This window comes from Apium graveolens, chromosome 7, assembly GCF_009905375.1.
Source record: "Apium graveolens cultivar Ventura chromosome 7, ASM990537v1, whole genome shotgun sequence".
In the NCBI taxonomy this organism is placed as follows: domain Eukaryota; kingdom Viridiplantae; phylum Streptophyta; class Magnoliopsida; order Apiales; family Apiaceae; genus Apium; species Apium graveolens.
In genome coordinates, this window is record NC_133653.1 from 198,280,459 (window position 1) to 198,304,806 (window position 24,348).

Sequence of the window (24,348 nt, forward strand, 5' to 3'; positions counted from 1 at the left end):
TATTTTGGGCAAACTTACCGTCATTAGGTATTTTGGGCAGTTGAAGTTGAAAAGTAGTGTATTTTGGGCAATTTTTTATTAATTTATATGTTTATTTAGCATGTATTGAAATGATAATTTCAACTCTTAAGATATTATTTAAATTTGTGTATTATTTTTTAAGTTAGAGTTAAATCTCTTTAAATTAATAATCTAAATTAATAAATAAATTTTATATTTTCGACTCAAATCCTTTAATATAAATTAATAATTTGTTAAATTTTAAAAAAAATTATTTTTATTAAAACATATAAGTCCCATATAATATATAAATTAATAATTTATTATTATAATAAAATATATATTTATTTTATAATACATATTTAAAATAAAACTCTAATATAACTTACTTCGCTTTAAATTGATTTGTTCACCTCTTATATCATTTTTATGGTATTATGATCTATAATATATATATTGTAAGAGAAAATTGAGTAATGTGATTGTTACTCGAGTACATTATAATATTTCTTGTAAGTGGCCTCTTTTTATATTTGGACTAGTTATTTGTTTATCATCCAATAATATTATTATTGTATCATTTTCATCAGTATAATCAATAATATTTTCCGCATCTACTATATCACGATAATTAATAAATATTTTGACATATATATTATAAATGTATGTCAAAAAGTTAAAACTAATATATAAGGATAAATTAATAATTAATTAATTTAATAATTTTCTCCACGAAAGTATTAATTTATGGAGGCTGAGTTGGAGTTTGAATCGGATAACTTGGCATTTATAATAAAATTAAATAAAACAATAAATTTTAATAAAATTGTTAGTTTAGTTTATTGGCCAGAATGTTTCTAAAGAGGAGCTAGTGAATACATCATCTTTATCTTCCTCCCTCTTGGAGTGTTTATCCCCCCCTGCCCAGTCTATTCATTTTTTCGGCATATGTTCTTGCCTTGTCTCATATATATATAGAGCATGATATTTCAATTGCGTGGATAACTAGAAGAAAGAGGGTGGATATGTCGATTCTATCTTGCTCTGTATCGTTTGTAACTTCAATTCTTAAACCCCATAAACTCTCTTTTTTCTTCACTTTCAAACCCCTCAATCCCGTTTTACGACGTCGTTTCACTACTACACCTGCTGCAATAGCCACTTCTTCTACAGATAATGCTCAGCTTTCTTCTTTTACACAACAACCCTCTCTTCAAAATGCTTCTATTCCTACTTTTCAACAAGCTATTCAGCGCCTTCAGGTTTTTATTTCTTTCAATTTATCTACTTTCTTTTTATTACTTTTAAATGCCTCTTTTCTATTGTTAGGGTTTTGTTTTTATTTTTTTAATGTTTTTTACGGGTGTAGACATATAGTTTTCGAGAATTTGATGTGTGCTTCAAGTTAAGTTGTGGTTTATTGGTGGTGAATTTAAGCACCACTTACTTTTTTTTTTTTTTTTATATTTGCTTTATGAGTCGATAAGTAGTAATGTACATTTTAAGTATTAGTTGCTGTTTGATTAAAAAAAAAGTATTAGTTGCTGTGGACATGAGGGATTAAATTTATGTTCGGGATTGGACGGAATCATGCCATCATGTCCAGTTGCCTCAACGTGCTACTCCATTGCCTGTACTTTTCACATTAATTTATTGTTATTTTTTCGAGCAAGTTAAAGGTCAATGCACTACTGCACATACCTTGGTGACCTCTGAAATGAAAGCAGAGCATCAACGATGAAGAAGTTGGTATTATTTACTTGTCCATTAGAATGTAAACTGTTAATTTGTATTTGATTACTTTGCCACAGACGAATAGTATAATAGAGTCGTTGTTTACTTAGAAACAATGTTTTATGACTTCTTACAAACCCCGTCTTTAACATAGCTTTTATATACTGCCCCACGTTAGCTCAGTCTTTCATTGAAAATTCTTTGCCTTTTTAGAAACAAGGTTTTATGCCTTACTACAAACATGTCTTGAAAGTAGTTTTTATTTACCGGCCCACGTTAGCTGAGTTTTGGATTCAATATACTTTTTTTGAGACACTGCATAACTTTGTGATGTTCTCTCTTCAAATTTGATAATAATTTGTAATTCTAGTTTAGGATTGGTTGCTATGGTACCTTAATCTGCATTCACTTAATGCCTCCTCATCGCAAATTCTGCAGGAGTATTGGGCATCTGTGGGATGTGCTATAATGCAGTGCAGCAACACTGAGGTAACTAATACTTGTGATTATTGCCTTGTTTCTCATCATTCTATTCTCTTCAAATTTTGCTGCATAACCTTTTTCCCTGGTTTTTGCACCGTAGTACAATGAAGTATGGTGTTCTGTTGTCTATAGTCGCCTCTATTTCTTTAAATTTTCATTGTTGTCATTTTGTGCATGTTTAATTGAGTGACAAAGTAATAGATATCATGCAACTTGCATTTTTGTCATTGTTCTTAGTCTGTAGATGACTTGATGCTATTTAGCCACTAGGATGGCTGTAATATGTTCGATTTGCTTATTTGTGATTGTGACTGTATGTATTTTGACCAATTTAAATTCTGTGGTCAGGTTGGAGCCGGAACTATGAATCCTCTAACATTTTTAAGGGTACTTGGTCCTGAACCATGGAATGTCGCGTAAGCATGCTTTCAAACATATGAATATTTATAAATTGCTAATAATGAGCTTGCGATGTTCTTTCAGTTGGACAACTTTCCTCTTTATTATTTCATTTTAAAATTTACTCTATCGAGATTATTTTTTTAGTATAGCCATGAGTTCTTTGCTTTAAGAAGTTTCATCTGGTTATTGTAAATATAACTGGAAGTCACTTGAAAATTTGGATGGGTATTGACAAAGACTGTTTTGGTCATTTGGATAGTAAATGTGGATGTACAGTAACATAGACAGTAAATGTAACGTGCTTTGTACACATAAAGGCAGATGTTTTGGGAGTTATAGGAGCAATATCTCATATTATATGCACTATATTGACCTATTTTGTTGTTAGATTGTACAATTAGATTCTTACCTTTGTTGTTAGGACCTTATACAGAGTAAATGATTTTGCTGATGGTCTCTGTTGGTATATTATCAGTTCTAGCTAGTATTAATGTAGAATCTAAAATTAAAGTCTGTGGAATGGAAACCCTATATTTCAGTATTCTTTCTTTCTGTCTTTATAATATTTTGTGAATGCTGAAGTGTAACTTCTTGTTTAAGGTATGTAGAGCCCAGTATAAGGCCAGATGATAGTCGTTATGGGGAGAACCCCAATAGGCTTCAAAGACATACTCAATTCCAGGTTACTGTTGATTTAAGTAAATGTTTTATCATGGTCAATTGTCATCTTAATATCATCTGTATTTTTGTAGTATCTTACTTCGAACATTCTGATCAGGTCCTTTTTTTAATCCAGGTTATTTTGAAGCCCGATCCTGGAAATTCACAAGATTTGTTTATTCGGAGCCTATCAGCTCTAGGTTCGTTTGATGTTCTAGTTCTAAATTTGGATTATCGTTATGCTAGATAGTTGTCACTTGGATGTGGAAACACTTCTTGTGGCCATACATTAAACCTTTTCAGATGTGCCAAAATTTAAGATTAGCCTCTCCGCTATTGCGTTAAATAATGTAAAGTTAGTAAACTGAATCTAACTCTTCTGTAAGAACATAGTGAATACTACATTAACAATGTCCTGTTATCACTTGTGGCCTATAATCAAAAGATTCTAGAAATAAAGGTACTATCAGCTCTAGGTTCGTTTGATTTTCTAGTTCTAAATTTTGATTATCGTTATGCTAGTTAGTTGTCACTTGGATGTGGGAACACTTCTTGTAACCATACGTTAAACCTTTTCAGATGTGCCAAAATTTAAGATTAGCCGCTCCGCTATTTTGTTAAATAATGTAAATTTAGTAGACTGAATCTAACTATTCTGTAAGAACATAGTGAATATTACATTAACAATGTCCTGTTATCACTTATGGTCTATAATCAAAAGATTCTAGAAATAAAGGTATTCAGTGTTTACAATAAGGCAAAAACATTATGTACCGGGATAGAAGCTTGACTATAGTAATATTGAAAATCAACAGGAAGGGTATATATAGGACAGAATTCATGAGAGAAATCAAGCAGAGTTCATGAATGCTTATTAAACTGACGATTGACTTGAAGGAATGTCAAATATAATCAGTGTTCTTTGTTCAAATTGCACAACAGTGAACGTCTCAAGTAAAAGTTTGACCTGTTTCTAGCTAGCATTCCTTTCACTAATATGCATGCAATGATGCAATATTTACTCTTGTGGACTCTGTACCATCTTAAAGAGGGTTGGGCTTTTGGTAGCTGCCATGTTAAAAATTGTTATGTGGAAAACGAAAATTAAGTAGCTCCTTACAGAAATTGGTATAAAGTTTTTGAAGTAAATGATGGAATGAACGCTTCTTGAAAGAACATCAGATTTGTTCCTTCCTTCGCCTCAGGTGACAATACTTAATGTAGTTGCAATGAGATTAAGAGAGGATTCTGCCCCTTCTATAAAAAGAACATAATTTTTGTAATTTTCCCTATGTACTTGGAAGAAATTCAGGTTTATGTTGACACGTACTCACATATTTTTTCCAATGGTTGAGAAAACACCTTAACGGTTGTTTTCTACGGTTGTTTTCTCAAATTGATCCGATCTAGGACAAGCTGGTATAGATAAGTTAATGAAGCATCAATTTAGCAAACATATTTATGTTTTGCTGCTTTTGTTGACCTTCGTAAAATTTGTTGGAAACCATAATATTGCATTTTGATGTTTCACAGGTATTGATGTTAATGAACACGATATTCGATTCGTGGAGGACAACTGGGAAAGCCCGGTAAGTTTTTGTATTGGATTATTGGCAGGCATCTGTTGTGTATGCTTGTATGGGAACAGATGGCATATAGTGCAGTTCAGTTGATTCATATAGTTCTTTTGTATCTCTTTACTACAAAATTTCTTGTTTGCGAATGCTTTCTCTTAACTTAAATTACTAGTAGGTGCTTGGCGCCTGGGGATTGGGCTGGGAGATATGGATGGACGGTATGGAGATTACACAATTCACCTACTTCCAGCAGGTTCTTACTTCTACCTGTAAACAAATTTTTACTTTCAGTAATTGTTTATGAATTATATGAGATCTTGAGCTGGTTGTCGTATATAATGAGACTATTAGTTGTATTCAATACTGTATATGAGCATTACATTATTTTTGCATGTCATATCTAATCTAACTTTATGATCCTAGGCTGGAAGTCTCCCATTGGCACCAGTATCTGTTGAAATAACTTACGGTCTTGAACGCATACTTATGTTACTTCAGGTCACTATATATTGCACTTCTTAGTTCAGAATAAATCTTTGCTTTTGGTCTATATTTGGCTCCGTTTGGCCAACATAAGCTATTCCAAGCTGGCTCTACAATGTGTATTACTAGATTTTATATAATTGATTTGCAGGGAGTTGATCATTTCAAGAAAATTCAATATGCACATGGAATTACATATGGAGAGCTATTTTCAGAAAATGAGTAATAAACTACTTGATATATTGATATTTACATATGTTACTGTCAATCATCAGTGTTTTTTTATTTGTTATGATATTTGCTTCCCCTGTTTTATTATTTTTGCTTTGGTATGGTTGGACACAGAGACCAATATTTTATCCGATTTCACAAGTATTGATGTTATAGTTATATGTTCTGAATACAATTCTCATTAAAGCCTATGTTTCATTCATATTTAAGCCTGTATACATATATATAATCTTCGAATGATTGTAATTTGTGATTTTTTTCATCAGTTTCCATATATCTTTGCAGGTGTATTTGTTATTAACCATTTATGATATCAGCTCTGACCGCTGAACTAATTTCTGTTTACTAGATTAATTGATCGACTTATTTTTGTTTTTTTATGTAACAGGAAAGAAATGAGTGCATACTATCTCGAGCACGCCAGTGTGGAACATATTAAAAAGCATTTTGACTTTTTTGAAGCAGAGTCACGTTCTTTACTTGATTTAGGGCTTGCAATACCTGCGTATGGTTTCTTATATCTTTTTACCTTTATAATGTACTATATGTTGCATGGTAACCAGAGGCAGTTGCTTGCTCTTTGTTTCAATTACATGTTCAATTTTAATGTGTTAGGTATGATCAGCTTTTAAAGACTTCTCATGCTTTTAATACATTGGACTCCAGAGGTTCTGTTGGTGTAACAGAACGAGCTCGCTATTTTGGTCGAATGCGCAGGTGCTCATCTTTATTTTCATTTGTTTGATATCATTATGATATTGTGCAAGCATATTTGATGTCACTCTAATTTTCTTTCCTCTGAGTGAAATTCCAAGACATGGTCCCTATTCTTGTATGCAGTTTATCTCTTTTGCAAGTTCTGAAGTCATATTAACTGTTAATTTCTTTGTGTTATTTTTTGTTTTTTACTTCTGGTGTGATCAGTTGGATTCCTCAATCTTTTATACTTTGCATGGCTAACTTCTCTTTGCAGTTTAGCTCGTCAGTGTGCGTTATTATGGTCCGAAACGAGAAAATCTCTGGGGTATCCACTCGGTAGTGCTGTTGAACCTGATCATCTAATTGTTCAAAAGGAGGTTATAGAGGCGGCAGTTAAAATGGTAAGCTTAAGCCAATTTTCTGCTTCTTTTATTAGTATTGGTTATCCAATTTTTTTTATATGGTTTCTTTTCTTTTCTTACCCACGCTCGAGTAGTAGCAGTTAACAGTTGTACCTATAGAGTTCTAGTACCATGACATTCCGCATTTCAGTACTGTCCGTTGGATATGACTGACAGGATATTTTAATAAATTACAAAGATTTATAATAAGGGCAAGAAAAATATTAAGCAGAAGGATCTTAGTGAAACAAGGTGGATGCTTATGATGATATTTTGTTCAAAGAAGACATTTTAGTTACACGAATTGTCAAATTTTACCTAATTTTTCGTGTCTTTCCACCCTTACAAATTGCGAGATACTTATCAGCCGTGTAACTGTACTTATATATGAATAATACCGTGCTACACATGGTAGCTGTATTTGGAAGTAGCTTGTGTCCGTCTAATTTCCTACCCTTAGAAGCTATTAATATCCTTCCTTGACTGACTGACTCTTTTTTACTCTCTCTTGTGCTTCCACTTAGTTAAGAACTGGGTTCATCTGATGTCTTGGTTAATCCGAATTCTGAATTAATCTTCAATGCTCAAGTATAGATGCTAACTGTTGTATAAGAATACTTTGGACATTAAAGTATCAGTAAGCATTTTCTGGTTTATTCTAATTCAGATTGAGCTTGGTGTTAAGATAATACAAGGTCATCGGTTGTAATGTACTTGACACTGTATTATTCTTTTTGCATGGTATAGTTGGTGATAGTGAAATATCCTAATCTTAATACACTCTAATGCACATATTCATTGCTCTATGTCACACAGGTGCCACTGGAACCTAGATCGTTTGTCCTTGAAATTGGTACAGAAGAATTGCCGCCAAGTGATGTAGCTCATGCAACCCAGGAAGTATGTAAATTATTTTGTTACAAGTTTGTAATTCCTTATTGGATAATTTTGAGCTTACTGTATGACTTCCTGCACATCAGAACCTTATCTTCAAGTGTCGTTAGATGACTTTGTACCATTATAATAGCTACTATATGTTATGTAACTAGGATAATCTGATTTACTGTAAATGGAGTATTCATCACACAGGTGCTTATTTGATAATTCTGACTGAATACAAATATCTGTTGGTTGCAGCTACAGAATCTACTAGTTCAGTTATTAGAGAAACAGAGGCTGAGCCATGGTAAGGTGTTCGTGTTTGGCACCCCACGTAGACTGGTGGTATGTAGTTTTCACTTAGTATTACTACTCTTTTGTAGTAGACAAACAAAATTTTCCATTGCATAAGTAATAATCATGTCCAATGTTCTGATGATCTGTTGATAACTCCTATATCTGAACTAATCTGCTAATTGAGTAATATGCTTTTGAGCAGGTAATCAAGCACCATATAATAATCTCCAAACTGTAGATTTCACAAGATTTTCTTTCTGAACGTTTTTTTTTTAAATTCAAATCTGGGACAGTTATAATAAGTATTTATGTTAAAAAGCTATTGGTTACTCAATAGCTTTCTTTAGCACATATTTCAAATTAAGTTAAGGCATTGGCAGCTTAACTTTCATGGTTACCTTAAATAAGATATGTAAATGTTTGGCTTATAAAAGAAAGGGAAAGTTGAAAAAACTATGATGGTATAATTGAACTACTGAAGTCTCTATGTAGTTTTAGTTTAATTCTAAATGAAAGTTGATTAAATAAGAGAGGTCACTTTGAAATAGCCTAATACTATGTTCTAGCTTCGCCATTCTGTGCTCTCAAGTGTGTCAATCTTTTAAAGGTTTCATAAAAGTAGAACTGTAGTGTCTCCTTGCAGAAGGCAATTTTTGAAAGGACACACCTTATACTCGAGGCCAAATGTATCTCAATTTTCTGAAAAAATGGATGCCGAGATAACAAATTATAGGTAGGGTGGATAGGTTCTCTTTATATTTCAAGGATCAGGAAAGTAGTTTCCATTTTTTAACTTATTTTGGACAAATATATATGTATTTAAAACATTTTATTAATATGGGAAAGGCTGATTGATAATGTTAGAAGAAAATGGTAATTACATATTTTTTATTGGATAACTGAAGAGGCATATTACGATGAAATTTCTTACTTCATTGCAGTTACTGCTTGCAAACGCAGCAACTCTTGTAATGACAAGTTACCTGTATTCTTTATTTTGATCTATATTTTCACTTCATTTTTCGTACCCTCCCTGATATTTACATTTTTTCTGTCTCTTTGTTTGGCTAATGTGGAATGGCATCATTTGTAGGTTCATGTTGAAAGTCTATTCCCTAAACAAGTTGAAATTGAGGCTGAAATTCGTGGACCCCCTGTTGCGAAAGCATTTGACCATGAGGGCAGACCCACCAAGGTATTATCATCCTAAATAGTATAAACAATCATAATTTTTTGAAGTCAGTTTCCATGCATTATTATTTTATTGACACTCTTGCGGAGCTGGATGATGTAGTCATGCGTATTTCCATGACTTGAATTGTGGACAAGGGATTGGGAAGATGGTTTCCTGAGCTTTAGTATATCTTCATTCTTCAGGGATTAGGATACCTGCCTTGTCCTGGTACCAATGTGTAATGGGTGCCAAATTATCCTCTCTCCTTGTGCATTACTCCCTCCGTCCCCCTCAATTCTTTACATTGGGGGACGGAGGCTCGGCACGCACTTTAATGCTCTTATTAAATGTAGTTGTATAATTTTTTTTTTCTTCTAAATAAAAATATAATGTTCAAATTTTTATACAAAAAAAAGAAAATTTTAAAAACGAATTACGGAACTGTACTTTATAGTTGTCTTAAAATGCGTCTCAAGCATGTGAAAAACAATGAAAGAATTGAGGGGGACGGAGGTAGTATAATGCAAGCAATGAAGCATGCAACATAGGGATGGTCGCTGTATGTGGCATTTGTTTTCTAATTTTCTTTCCTTTTTTATGATTTGACCAATGCATGTACTAAAATTAAGCTGTTTTTTGATGCAATGATACCTTAATTTTCAGTTTTGGAAACACTCACATTTTCCACGTATGAGAACTACATTTGCAAAATGGTGAGTGGCATCTTTAGAAAAGAATAATCCTTGACAAATGTTTCCAATACTTAGCCATTTCAATTAGATCAATATGATTGAAACATCCACGAAGACTTTAGGGTTTAAGATTTTTAACTAAAATTTTAAGGAGACCCAGAAATAGTGGTCTCCCTGAAAGGAACACAAGGTATGTCATCCCTTTTGATAAATTAGTCTCGTTCTTGTAAAAAATATGTCTGGTTTTATCTTTATGTAGATTAGATATACTGCATATGCTGAAAGAATTTATATGGAAAGTTTTTATACTGTTGAACTGCAAATAATATATTAGGTGACATTCAATATTTAACTGAAATTTTCCTTTAAACTAGATCTTAATTTTTTCAGGCGGCTGATGGATTTTGTCGGAGATACTCTGTCTCTCTAGATTCCTTATATAGAAGGGTTGAAGGTATGCACATTCATTGCTGTTTTTTTTTAATTATATAACTTTCATTTATGTATTATTATTTTCATCTCTGTGAAATTGTTCAACATTTTAAGTTGTATCTTGTATTTTTCCTTCAACATTTTGATGCAGGCCTTTTTAACATTTACTTTAAAGTGCAGTGACATATGAGCCATGTTTATATTGGCCTTCATTGTTGCAGGGAAAACAGAGTATGTCTACGTTCGTGTAACAGAGCCTGCACGATTTGCTGTGGAGGTATATCTAGTTTTTTTTTTGTTCATGTTGATTACTATCCGTTACCTTTAAAGAGTTATTAGTTCCAATCAACTCGGTGTAATATTTTAACGCTTACACTTCTTTTTATCTTCAATGAGAGTTTGAATGGAGAGTTTGTATAGAAAGTTGTATTCTAAATTTCTGTTAGTTTAGGGAATAGTCATATTGATGAATGAATGAGTTGACAAAATCTTTTGAATTCCCCCACTACATAATTATTTTCAATTCTAATTTATAAGTAAAAAGGGTATGCGTAAATTAAATTATAAAAATTTCTTTAAAACTAATAAAATCAAGACATCTATATCTCATTTTCTTAAAGTTCAATATAAATTTAACATAGTTTAGGTCAGTTTTTTTTCCTGGTTATGTAGTTTAGGTTAGCTTTGTATTTTAAGAGTATTAAATATTAGCTATATAGCTGTTCTATTCAGGACACTTATTCAGCAACATGCAATGTTATTATACAGAGCTACTGGACTATTTAGAACCACTTAACTATTCATTCTGGAAAGCACCCTCCAAGTGCATGCTAAGTAATTCCCTGTTCTGTCTTTTACAAATATGTGACAGAGACATGGAACTTGTTCTGTTATTCACATAACTTGTTTGTGGTTTAATAAACAATACATGTCCTCCCAGTTGAGTTTTTGCAATTTTTTGGTTTATGCTGGCTGTAAGAATTTTTGATATTTATATATTTGCTATCTGGTATTTGGTAATCGTTGCTAGGTTTTATCAGAAAACTTGCCTGGTACAATGGGAAAAATTTCATTCCCAAAATCAATGCGCTGGAACTCTGAGGTTTGCTTCTTATATAAACTTAATATTTGCCTTCTATTTAATTTAGCCATGTTGGTATTGAATTTTGCAAATCACTATCTGCAAGTACAGGTCAAAGAGTAATTTAAGTAATTTCATCTTTGATTCGTTAGTATATTAAACATTGGTAAATCGTCTGAATTATGGTAGATAAGGGGGTTCTGCTTAAGCCTAATGGTAGATGATGGGTTCTGCTTAAGCCACTAAGGCTTCTGTGGAGAGTGAACAGAATTTTGTATAAGAATAGGATGCAACAACACATTTATGTAGTCACATGGCTAATTAGGGTAATTAACATTTGAACTTTGTAGCATAAAATGTGTATTTAAATACGTACTAGACTATGTTAGTATACGGTCATAAATGTTAAGTTACCAGTGCTAAAACCTTAAGGGTGTAGGTGGACTTAATATGACAATATATTGTATCCTAACACCCCCCCCCTCACTCTATAGCCCATTTTTAGGTCCCGTCTTTTTAAAACAATATTTCCTTGGTGTCCAAAATTATTAATTGAGAAATATTGGGAGTAGGAAGGAGGGTGAGACTCACGATGTCTCCTAACATAAGCTTTGGTACCATGTTAAGTTACCCTAGTCTAAAACCTTAAGGTGTTAGCGTAGGAGGAGGACTTAATATGATCTTATCTTATATGTTAATAATAACTGCATACACATTTCTTTTTCCTTGACCAAACCCAACATATCTTGTGTATTGCTCTCATAGAGGAGGGAGGGTAAGATGTACACAGATCTTACCACCACTCTTAAAAAGCAGAGAGGCTGTTCTTTTCTTTTTCCTTTTTTCTTTGACAGAGAGGGAAGGGGGGTCTCTGCTATTGCGGGTTTCCATTGTTACAGAAACAGGTTCCATGGCCTTCATCGGAGTATTTATAGTTTAATTCCGACAATTGAGAAAAATGAAGGTTTTGGTAATATACTGGAGTCGTTGACTAGTTGGCATTTACAATTGTTGGATGACAATATTTTATACCTAGTGTTGTTCGCGATGCAATTAAGAGACATGGATAATTTGGAAATTTATAATAATAATTGGCCATTTACAATATTGGCTGATAATCTTTTATAATTTTTGCTGCTGGAGATGCATCAAATAAAGTTAATCTTCATTAATGCATATTTCAGTTTTTAAAAGTAAGTTGTAATTTTCTTGATTTACTTCTGCATAGGTTATATTTAGCCGACCTATTCGCTGGATCCTGGCCCTTCACGGAGAAATTGTTATTCCCTTCACGTTTGCTGGTCTCTTAAGGAAAGTATCAATTTCTACTTGCTACATACTAAACTTTACAATATTTACCTTTTTGTCACTTGCGTTGGCAATACTGAACCTGGGAGCGTTCATTATATGGTGTGGTTCATTATATGGTGTGCAATAGATATCATTGGTATTTTTAATTTGGTCAGCTCTTGAAAGTTATTGAACTGAAGGGAATCACTAAAATGTAGCATAAGTACTGTTTTGTGTTACAAATTTGTTCTACAATTAACTTTACCACTCGTCACAAATGCATCTTCAAATGTGGTTAAAAGAACTTCTTGTATTACATACTGTGATTCTGGTACTTACCGTTGTAAATACAGTCATGTTTACACATAGAAAATCAATAGGACATGAAGCATTCAGTTCAGCTAGAAACTACTTGAACAACTAGTGCTTCGTCCAATCACATGTCCCCATAAATAGCAAGACACATGCACTCACAAAAATTTATTACCGTCCTTGCCATTTACAAGACCTTGGAGCTTGCCCCACAGAACTTTTCCTTGCCATTGAGTAAAGCTAGCCCGCTCCAAAGAAAGGACTTGGCTTGATTGCAGGTAGGTTTTGTAAAGAGTACAATGTTGTGAGCCAGAGTTTGGATACAAAGAAAAAGTCTTTCCCTTTAAAATGTTAGGACGTATAATCAAGCGCAAGTTCAATGCCATTGCTAAACTAGCTATAGGTTTTTCTATATTTTGACACCAAAAAGTGGGTTCAGCTGCTAAAATAAAAATTTATACTGCAATGCTATCACTAAAATGATTATTGTTATTGTTAAGTAAAAGCTCATGCACCAAATCATTTCCCATCATTTTTTCTCTATTAGATGATGATGTGGCAAGTTTGGCTATAGCTTTCTTCGGTTCTATATTTAGAATTCATTATCCATATGTGCTATTCTCCATCCAGTTATAATAATTTGTTAATTATGACTAACTAAAATCTCTTATTCGCACCTATATGGTTTTATTTATAATAAAACTTTTAGTTTTTTTTTCAAACTAAAACTTTTAGGTTTTAATATCTTAATTCCTTTTTTTATGCATTCGACAGTGGAAAGCTATCTCATGGCCTTCGAAATACTCCATCAGCAACAATCAGAGTATGTACATAAACTTAAAATTATAGATTCCTAAATTCAAAATTCTTACCATTATTTTGGATGTCCGAAAACCAAAATTATATGTTTATATAGTAAATATACTTCTGTTAAGGAAATTGCTTTTTGAAGATGAGTAGCTTGACTGCTTTACCGGTCATTAAAACACAAGCTGGAGATGTATCGGATATACTGTCGTCTCTTTCTGTTTTACTAAATTATTCTCATTTTCGTAAGTTGTTTCCTGTGCCGTGATAGAGAAATTTCTTTAGAAAGCGAGATTCTAAAGGTCTGGGAGAGTATTGGACGAATGCTAATTAAAGAAATTTTTAGGAATTTTTTGATTGGTTGGTGTTAATCTTATAGGGTAGATGTGTTTGAGTGAGTGTGTGTAGTGGATCAATGGAGAATAGCCTGGAAACATATGCTGTCTATGTTCTTTTTTTAAAAGAAAATGTCAGTTGTTTTGCAAAAGAAGTAGTAGTCTCCTTATATAGAGGTTTTACATGCTATTGAATGAAATACATGTACTGCTCAACTAAATAACTACTTTTTAGTATTCATTATTCAACTACAAGCAACATCTTAATGTCTAAGTTCTAAAATGGTACAAATAGTCACTGCAAGATAATGGTAAACAAGTGTATAGAGTACAACTAGCAACTGGGAGTCCAATGCTTCTATTGCGCTACAGCCTACAACTAGCATGTTGATATTTGGAAAGCTTTATAGTTAATGTTCCTCAAGTCTCTTTTGAACTACAGCAACTTTAATTGTTAAAGTCTGTATTTGGTGATTCCAAAGATTAAGAGTTTCTTATTATATCCTAATAAACACTTGTATTAAATAATTGATCACCAAATTTGTTACAGGTAGATAATGCAGAATCTTATGTCAATGTAATGCAGCAGGCAGGAGTTTCTGTTGATATTGAGGTTAACTAAATTCGATTAAATTCCTTTCCCTCAGTGTCCCCTCCCCATAGACAAGATTTTACTTTTTTGCTCTTATTCTTGTGCAGCAACGCAAGAAAACAATTTTAGAGCTGTCCAATGCTTTGGCGAACAAAGTTGATGGACAAATTGTGATGCAAAACAACCTACTTGACGAGGTACTCAATCATATGTCATATTTTATTCTTTACTTGTGCAATTTGCAGAAGTTTAACTTCATGGTCATAATATGTAGGTTGTAAATCTTGTTGAGGCACCCGTTCCAGTACTTGGGGAGTTCAAGGAGTCGTTCCTGGTGCTTCCAAAAGAGCTCTTAATAATGGTAAGAGATATTCCTTTTTCTATCTTTATACTTCTACTGTCGAAAATATTTTAATCTTCATATTATGGGTAAAAATATTACTCTTTTTAAATTATAACATCTTAGGTATCCGATATAAACCCAAATCCGAAAAAATCCGATGGTTTGGGACTTGGGTTTGGTTTTTCATTTTAGATATATAAATCCGAACCGGAACTGAACCGAAATACAATGGGTTTGACTTTCGAGTTTGGTCTTTGTGAAATCCGAACTGATCTGACACATTGACATTCCAAATGAGATCACTTCTTAGCTGTGACAAAAAATTTTGCCCCCTCAATATCTTGACCTCTAAATGTTTCATGCTTTGCGATTTGAAATTTATTATCACTGTATATATTTGCTAACATGGTTTACTAAACCGAATAATCATGCAGGTTATGCAGAAGCACCAGAAATACTTTGCTTTGACTGATGCTCATGGAAAACTGTTACCATACTTCATTTCTGTGAGAAATCATTCTACTTGTGCCTTGGGCTTGACGACCAATATTATAGGGTCAACCATCATGGTTAAAAATTTATATTAAGTATTCTTTTAGGTTGCAAATGGAGCAATCAATAAGAAGGTGGTGCAAAAAGGAAATGAATCGGTACTCAGGTAGACGTGTACTGGGATTTCATTTGGATTTGTATCTGTTGAGATATCAAATCACTTTCCAATGATAAATGCTTATATATGATGCAGAGCTCGATATGAAGATGCAAAGTTTTTCTATGAGTTGGACACGAGTAAAAAGTTCTCGGACTTCAGAGATCAACTGAAAGGAATTCTTTTTCATGTAAGTTTCTCGGATTCGACAACCTCTTGGGTGGAAGAAAAGTTGGAAGCGTTGAGTTGGAACATTCCACTATTTTTTTCCCATAATCATATTTAAAGAAAAGATATATGGTGTTGTTACAGGCTTGGATGCACAGTTTAAGGTTGCTTTTGATTTTTTTAACTAGAGCTTGATTTTTTTGGTATTTAATTTTTAAGTAAAAATTTTAAATGTAACCTAGTGCTTAAATATTAGTTGGATTTCACTACTAATTCTCCAATGTCAATATTGTAATGTATGTTGCCGGGGAGCTGTTTTAGCTTCGTTCTGGATTTGTAGTTTGGGGTCTGAAGTGTACTTGAATTTAAACTGTAAACATTCTTATGGTCCTTTCTTCACAATCATATGAAATCAAACAGGAGAAACTTGGAACAATGTTGGACAAGATGATACGGATCCAGAGTACTGTCACTAAACTAGGGCAGGCTCTTTGCATTGACGAAGATAAGCTAAATATTGTAAAGGATGCTGCATCTTTAGCTATGTCAGATCTTGCCACTGCTGTTGTTACAGAATTTACTGCCCTATCTGGAATAATGGCACGCCACTATGCTCTTCGAGATGGCTACTCAGATGAGGTTGTATAACATTTAGAGAAGCAGTTACTTTCATATTTGTTACTGTTGTATTCATTCATGTATTGTGATCTTTTTAGAATCCATTCTCCTGGTTCATGATAATTTTGGCATATATCTTAAGCATTATTTTATAACATATTGGAATTATGAACCATTACCATGTGCTACTTGGAGTCTTGATCTTTTATTTTAATATGTAGATGATTGATTTTTAGGCCGTTATCTTTGTAACCCTATACTGGAAGTGTGATTACCTAATGCATTACCTCTTTTTAGACATTAATAAGATATAAGGCACTTTAAGGTTTCGCAGATCTAGTATCCTTGACATGAGCCTTTTTTTTTATTTGTATATTTGATTTTTGTGTAACTTAATTTTAGTTGATAGTAAGATGGCATTGTCAAACGTGTTTTTCTTTAAATCTTTCTTCTCTGGCCTTTGTTCAGATTGCTTTGGTGACTTTCTACTTAACTAGAACTAAATCTGTTATCTTTGTTTTGGCAATAATATGTCAGATTTCAGAGGCATTGTTTGAAATCACGCTTCCACGATTTTCTGGAGACATACTTCCTCAAACTGATGCAGGGACTGTATTGGCCATTGCTGACAAGTAATTGAAACTATGATTTTTTTCTTTCTTTCTTTCTTAAGGGATCATACGTTGTGTGGAATGAACTGGCACTGATTTTACGCACCAAAATGCAAGTCTGTAATGTGTTACCATAAAATGGTAGGAACCATTTTTTGTGATCATGTGGATACTACAGATTATTTATATAATGTATCAGCAAAGAAATTTGATGTGGGAAACTGGTGGCCATGACAATGATGTTGTGCTTAAAACTACATTTTATCACAAAAGTATCAACTTGTTTAACTGTGTACGTGCAGCGGTATAATTACTTGTATGTGTGGCAGATAATTATTCATCCCACACGGTTCTGAAAAACTTAATTTGTAACTTACAAATTAACTTTTCGAAAAATAATGACTACCAGTGTTCTCCTAGTTTACAAATGCTGGTCATGCAGTGTCATATTCCAATTTTTGTACTTTGCAGGCTCGATAGCCTTGTTGGGCTCTTTGGAGCTGGTTGTCAACCAAGCTCCACCAATGACTCATTTGGCATACGAAGAATCTCATATGGTTTAGTATGTACATGCTCAAAAGTTTATATTTTATTTTTCGAGATGATACCATAATACTGATGCAGTTGTTCATTGTAGGTCCAAGTGCTGGTTGAGAACAACAAAAATTTGGATCTTAGACAAGCCTTGGGACTTGCTGCTTCTGTACAGCCCCTAGAAGTAGATGACAAAATGATTGATGCAGTAAGACCATTCAACAAATCTCATTGTTTAACCGAAGTTGGGAATTTCGAGTTCATCTTTTGGTTATCATTGTTGTCAGAAAACCAAATTAATAAAAAACGTAGGAACTTTGAAACTAATTGTTGTCTGTTTTTAGATGTTTACGGTGTTTTAGTTCCTTCTCTTGAAGAGTTTTTGAGTAGCAACCTGCACTTTTTCTGATCATTAATTAATAAATTACTTTTGCAATATTTTAACAGTAGTTAATTAATACTATTCTTGACCTCGATGAAAACAAAAACCAAAATTCAATTCTAATATCTTCCTAGACAAATTCCGTCTAAAATCGCACACGCAAAAAGATCCTTGACTATATCTGTCTTGAACACTGAAACGATAATAAGAATCTAGAATGAGTTCTGGAGTTCAGCAAATAGGGAAATCAATTACTATTGACATAAATCCTAGTTGTGGAGTTCAACAACTAATTCAGTAATTTTAAGTACCTCGGCTAACTATGTGAGTGATAATTGCCCAACCTCAAAGAGGGATGAATGGTGCACTAGGTACCTTTACAGTTTCAGAACTAGACACAATCATTTATGGCTTTGATGGGCTGTAAGACATGGTTTCCACCTTTTATATATTTGATAAAACATATTTAAAATATCTAAACAATTTTCATTTGCATACAATAATGTACCAATCTAATATAAATCAATTGATTTATATTTGTACAAATGTAATAGGATTTCAATTAAAACAATTTTTAGAAAACATCCTATATTTAAAAATTAATAAATTGACTATACAATACAAATGTATAGGATTAAAATGTAGGAAATTGTAATTTTTTGGTACCAACTAACTTTTTCTTATTTTTAATCATCAATTTTCAATTCTCCCAGTATGATATGCGATTTGATGGTTGGGTCAAGGTCTACTTATCTGTTAGATTTTATGAAGTTATGTGTTCCTAGGTATCATTTCTATTATCCTGTTATAAATTCTGTTATCTGCTTGTCTTTTTGTTAGGTACAGCAATTTGTGACTCGAAGACTTGAGCAATTTCTGGTGTGTAAATTTCACTATTATATTTTTTTCATAACATTGTATCTAGTTAATTTTTTGACATCTATTTTCTATAAGTCACCTTCATGTAAAATGCAAGATTCAGTCTGTATGGATAAAATATGGTTGAGAGATACAGTCCAGCTAATTTATTATCATGTGACAGAAAAAAAATTCTATGGCATTAGAACAAAGAAAAGGACCCATGGTTATGATGCCAAGTCTGCATTGGTGATCCAAATGGTAGTTAATGGCAATTTGAAATTATAGATTGTGCAGAAAAAATAACAAGACATTAATGGGAGAAGTGAGAGGGTGGATCAAGGCTTCTATTTATTAGAAGATTTGTTTTAAGATCCTAAGCATTTTGGGGAGATTATCTTGTATAATTGGTATTCAACATTGTCCTAATATCTTATAGGAAAGCAGAAACTAGACTCACCAATGGTGCTAGGTGCTTGATGATCTGAGAATCTGATATTAAATGTGCGAGAGTGCGAAAAACATCGGACTGGTCTTAAAATTTTGTGAAAATATAGAAGCACAGAAGCATACTAGAAACGTACTTGGTAAACTTATGCACTGTTTAGTAATATATTCTTCCATATGGTAAACTTATGCACTGTTTTGTAATACATCTGATTTTTCGGTGTCTTCTCTGTTATGAGGGTTATCTTGAATATGACCGGTAGTCCGGTACCATATTGATGTCAAAATACATGACTCATAATTTACGCGCTTGGTGTTTCTGTCGGAAATTGAAGTTTTAAAATACAAGAATGTTACATTTGAAATGCTATAAATACTAGCAAACAAGTTATTAATTGTACAAGAAGTTTCTGCTTCTGATATATGTTACGATGATGATAGGTTGATAAAGGAATTAGTCCAGAAGTGGTTCGCTCTATTCTTAAAGAACGTGCAAACTGGCCATGCCTCGCTGCAAAGTCAGTATATAAAGTAAGCAACTCATATTAATTTCTCTGTTATCTTAGTGCTCATCAATCTGATGAGTAAAAGACATATATATTTATCATTCTGGGACTTGTGTTGGTTTTCTTGTGGGTTCTTGTTTCTCTTTTTCTTCTTTATAAAATTGGTAAAATAATTAATGTAAAAAATAATGCTGAACTTATCTCTGTTTGTTGATGTAGTTCCAGTAATTTCACAATTTTCAAATTGGTTGTTTAGATATAAATATGAGCATCAATGTTTGCTCATTTGTATCAAATGTGTGTGTGTTATTTTCAAATTTGGTCTGAGATTATTCCTTATTCCGCAAACTATAAGATACGTGAAATTCTTTCCTATACTTAACCTTATTCCACAAAGTATGATGGAGATAATAGTTTCAAATTCTAACGCTCAGATCCAATGTTAAGAGGATTCACTCTGCTTAGTTTGAGACAGAATAGAGAAAAAAATTATGCATCTGTTTAGAATTGATTTGTAGTGACTATGTATTTGTAATGACTTATTTCTTCTTTACTAGTGATTATGAAATGAGGAAATTGAAACACTAATCATGCTGATGTGAGTTGGTTTCCAGATGGACAGTTTGTCGAGGGGCGAGCTTTTGCCAAAGGTAGTTGAAGCATATTCCAGACCAACGAGAATTGTTCGAGGGAAGGAAGAACTCCTTGTCGATGCAGAGGTATCTAATATATCCTATTTTCCCTAATCTAAGAAATCCTTGTTGATGCAGATGTATCTAATATATCCTATTTTCCCTAATCTAAGAAATCCTTGTTGATGCAGAGGTATCTAATATATCCTATTTTCCCTAATCTTTCTTCTGTAAGGTGCATTTTGGTTTTGATCCAACTAACAAATGATTTTAGAATCTAAGTTTTTAGTTTAGAACTCCATGCTACTATCTTTCTTTACTTATATAAGTTGCTTGTAAGGATCGAACTTGCTATCTCTCTGATAAAATTGGTGAATATCCCTTTCGAGTGTAATGCAAACCCCTTTTTAGTATCAAGTGTAGAGGGTGTTTTAAAGTTCTAATCATGTGCTAATCGGTCTGTATTTCTATTATCGAGTACTTGAATCAAATATATTTTCGATCGAGTATTGTTATATAGAGTAGCACATATTTAATGAATAAGTCGATTATTTGTTGTCATCGCCTAAAATTGTGGATGCTTATCACACATTTCTTTTACGTACATGCTCATTTCTGAGTTTTTTCCGCTGATTATTAATTTATGGTAGTTTTAAGGATAACAATGCTGTCAAACAATATGTGAACCGCTTTGAGAATACTTAAGCCTGCAAAGTGGATCAAAACAGATAGTTGATAGTTTCCGTTGCAGGATGAGAAAATGCATATTATGGAACCTTAAAGGAGGAAGAAAGTGAAAATATTATTTGGGTACACTTCTAGAAAAATAAAAGCCTCATGCCAAAATTTTTGCAAATTAAGTAAATCGTTTTTACCTAGGTAGACAAATGAAGTTCGGCTTTATGAAATGGAAGTACTGGATAGGTGATTGTTGTCTTTGCACGGTATGCAAATCAATGTTTCTGTATGTTGTTGCTAGACCCATGTGACACATTTTGTCTGTTGTATATTGTTAGTAGTACAAAAGATTTCTTGTGTAGATGAAGGCTTAGAATCTATTTCCGGAAGTTTAGCATTTCTGAGTTTAAATTCTTAGCATTCTTATAACATAGTATATGAACAATATACTTACCTAACCTCCAAAATGCTTCTCCACAACCTGGAGCAGTACAATTGTACATCAATCATGTCCTACAGTTGTAATTAAGATTCTAGACAAACAGAATCTTTTACCACATGAACAAATCTTTTCCTGTCTTGGCAGTGACTTACAGATCCTAGTCCTATTCTCTAATGAGCAGAATGAAAATCAATTTATATATTTTCTGAATGTTTAGTTCTTAGGTTGAATACCTGGTCAGAAGATCTCCTTTTTTAAGTAAGCTTTTTGCTGATCTTATCTTAATATTGAAAATGATGAAATATTTTTGATTGCCTATTTATCTTTGGCATGTTAGGTTTCTCTGTAGTTTCTGCATTGCATTTCTTCTGATGAATTATAATAACCGAGTAATTTGTTCTTTTGTAATCATTTTATTAGGTGGACGAGGCAGCATTTGAGACAAACGAAGAGAGAGTTCTATGGACCACTTTCCTGTTGTTGAGAAGCAAAATTCATCCAGGTAACCTTTTACTTTGGACAGTATTTGTTTTCTCTATTCAATGTTATATACTTGCGTTTGCCCATGATTTTGCTTACATCCCAGCTGCTGACTCATTATCTAGAGAGGAAGCAAGTTGGGTATATTATCAATCTTTTGTATGCAATTAGGCAAGGCAGCAAATCAAAAAATAAGAATTTTGCCTGTTACTGTATACTCTAATGATCCGTGTTATTGATATCTCAGTTCCATGTAAGATTTTTCTATTTGTGAAAGTTGTGCATGTTAAGTATTTCCATTCTGATCTATGTTAACCCAAAGGATAAGAGTCTCTAGTGAAAAAAAGATAGCATGAAAAATACTGTATTTGATACAAACTAAAGACATTTTGTAATTCTGTATCACTAATTTAACTTCAGTTGGAACTGATCATTTACAAAAAAGTAGCGTGAACTACTTCTGAAAGGTAGGTTCGAAATTCTTGTGGGATCATGAAAGGAGAAATTTAAGTTTGGATCTGTAAATTTTTAAGATAAACTTAATCAACAAGTAGATTTCAATTAATTGCTTGTAGAAATTAGAGAACCACAGATCTAAACATTTAATTGCATGTCTATGAAAAAAGTTGCATGTCTAACTGATTATGCCACCTCTGAATGGTGAGCCGAGTTGTGGGCTCTAAATTTTGCAACATCTTATAAAAGCTTAAACCGGAGTGTACCTTCAAGCTACCGTTGTCTTGAAACAATGTAATTAGAAGTGATACTTCTAATATGCACAGTGAGGTGCTTCTGATCAAGAAACGTGCTATGGAGATTTTGAATCTCAGATTAAGCACACAGGCTCAAAAGTCTAGTGCTATGTCAAATTCCATATTATGTAGAAGATTATGGTAAATATCAGTGTTCTTGTAGTAGCTCGCTTGTATGTTTTCTTTTTCTTTTTGACCACACTCATAATAATATTAATCGTTCAATATTAACTTTTGAGTAAATTCTTCTTGGAACAACTTCTTTTATCAGGTATTGAGGTGGATAAATTTTTTGAAAACTCTTCACAACTATTACAGCCGCTAGAGGATTTCTTTGACCATGTTTTTGTGATGGTGGTACGTTTAGTTTACTTATTCTTTTTTTGTTGCTTCTAAAGGTTATATTGATGCATGAACGAATTTTATATACTTAAAATCCTGTATTATGCAATGCTGTTTTATAGTTCGAGACATGCTGCAGTTCTTCCACAATTATATAAGTAAAGTATTCACGGTGAATTCATTGCAAAAGAAATCACTTTGTGTATTTAATATGAGTTTCAATGTGTAGGATGATGAAAAACTCAGAAAAAACAGGCTTGCACTACTGCAGAAAATAGCTGATCTTCCCAAAGGGATAGTAGACTTATCGGTTTTGCCAGGATTTTGACGTTTTTTCTAGCTTTTGGTCAACATTTGATAGGACTCATATTCTTGTACCTCATAGAGAATGTATACTCAAGTTGCTAGAAAAAGGAGCAACCAGATTCTTGATAACGGCTAGTAATTAAAACTGTAATAGGCTCTCTGGCAAACAGGTGACTTGTAGTTCACTAGTTCTCGGCTGGACATTCATTGTGAGTTGATATATAGAAATTTTGTAATTTGCACTTATATAATATGCTGTTATTATTCGGTTGTTTCATGCCAACAATATAGTTTTTCTTAATATTGTATGTTACAAACATTTGTAATTTAGTATGAGTAAGTTGTGCATAATACGTGTGCTCTTGATCAGAGGATCGGACTTGGTTCGTTTCTGGATGGGCGAGTACTTGTGCCATATCCTCAAAATTTTAATTTTAAAGATATTTGTTAGAAGTTTAATCATATTTATTTAGCCCTCAGTAGGAAGTAGCTACCATTTTCACCCTAGGCCTAAACATTATGGAGTAAATCTTTGGCTAAGGTGAAATCTCTACGAATACGCCCCTGGGATGCCACACAAACAGTAGTTTTTATTTTCCATGTGTACAAGCTTTATAAAACCCAGACCTCCTGCTTTGAGTAGACAACATTCATCCCATGCTACTTTATATTGACAACGTCTCTCATGTTGTGTGTACCTTTCCAAAGAATACCCTGCACTTGTTTTGATGCACTACTCTTCGGAAGAAGAAAAATGCATAGCCCAATATCCGTGGATACTAATAAGGAAAGCTTTTATAAGTTGCACACGATCACCTTGGTTTAACAATTTACAAGTTCATGTTTCAATTCTTTTGCATATTATCTGAACAAAAGAAAGACAGTCCCCTAGGCCTGTGTTTGCCAGCGATCGGGAGACCTAAATCAGAGATAGGAGTATGGAGTCCCCTCTTTTTTTATAATTAATCATACTCACACGATTTCCTGCTAGGGGTATACGAGCTCAACTATGGCATTAACGCTTTGTTGGCTATAAAGA

General features: G+C 33.0%; 1 protein-coding gene across 2 annotated transcripts; it reads left to right on the plus strand.

Moving 5' to 3' along the window:
- Window positions 1-855: 855 nt before the first annotated feature.
- Window positions 856-23,575, plus strand: LOC141675181 (glycine--tRNA ligase, chloroplastic/mitochondrial 2). Of its 2 annotated transcripts, XM_074481894.1 has the most exons (36): window positions 856-1,262; window positions 2,173-2,223; window positions 2,566-2,633; window positions 3,220-3,301; window positions 3,416-3,479; window positions 4,813-4,868; window positions 5,032-5,109; window positions 5,280-5,354; window positions 5,491-5,561; window positions 5,959-6,075; window positions 6,186-6,287; window positions 6,544-6,670; window positions 7,487-7,570; window positions 7,808-7,894; window positions 8,940-9,041; window positions 10,103-10,166; window positions 10,366-10,421; window positions 11,175-11,246; window positions 12,454-12,534; window positions 13,600-13,650; window positions 14,520-14,582; window positions 14,669-14,758; window positions 14,836-14,922; window positions 15,339-15,410; window positions 15,504-15,562; window positions 15,650-15,743; window positions 16,142-16,360; window positions 16,877-16,971; window positions 17,422-17,512; window positions 17,588-17,692; window positions 18,707-18,745; window positions 19,613-19,702; window positions 20,292-20,396; window positions 21,850-21,931; window positions 22,933-23,018; window positions 23,233-23,575. In XM_074481894.1, exons 1-36 carry the CDS (start codon window positions 1,026-1,028, stop codon window positions 23,329-23,331), a joined length of 3,201 nt encoding a protein of 1,066 aa, XP_074337995.1. In that variant the 5' UTR covers window positions 856-1,025; the 3' UTR covers window positions 23,332-23,575. The 2 variants fall into 2 exon arrangements, with proteins under 2 accessions (XP_074337995.1, XP_074337996.1); XM_074481895.1 differs by lacking the exon at window positions 856-1,262 and having other exon boundaries at window positions 2,167-2,223; window positions 3,228-3,301.
- The last annotated feature ends 773 nt before the right edge of the window (window positions 23,576-24,348 follow it).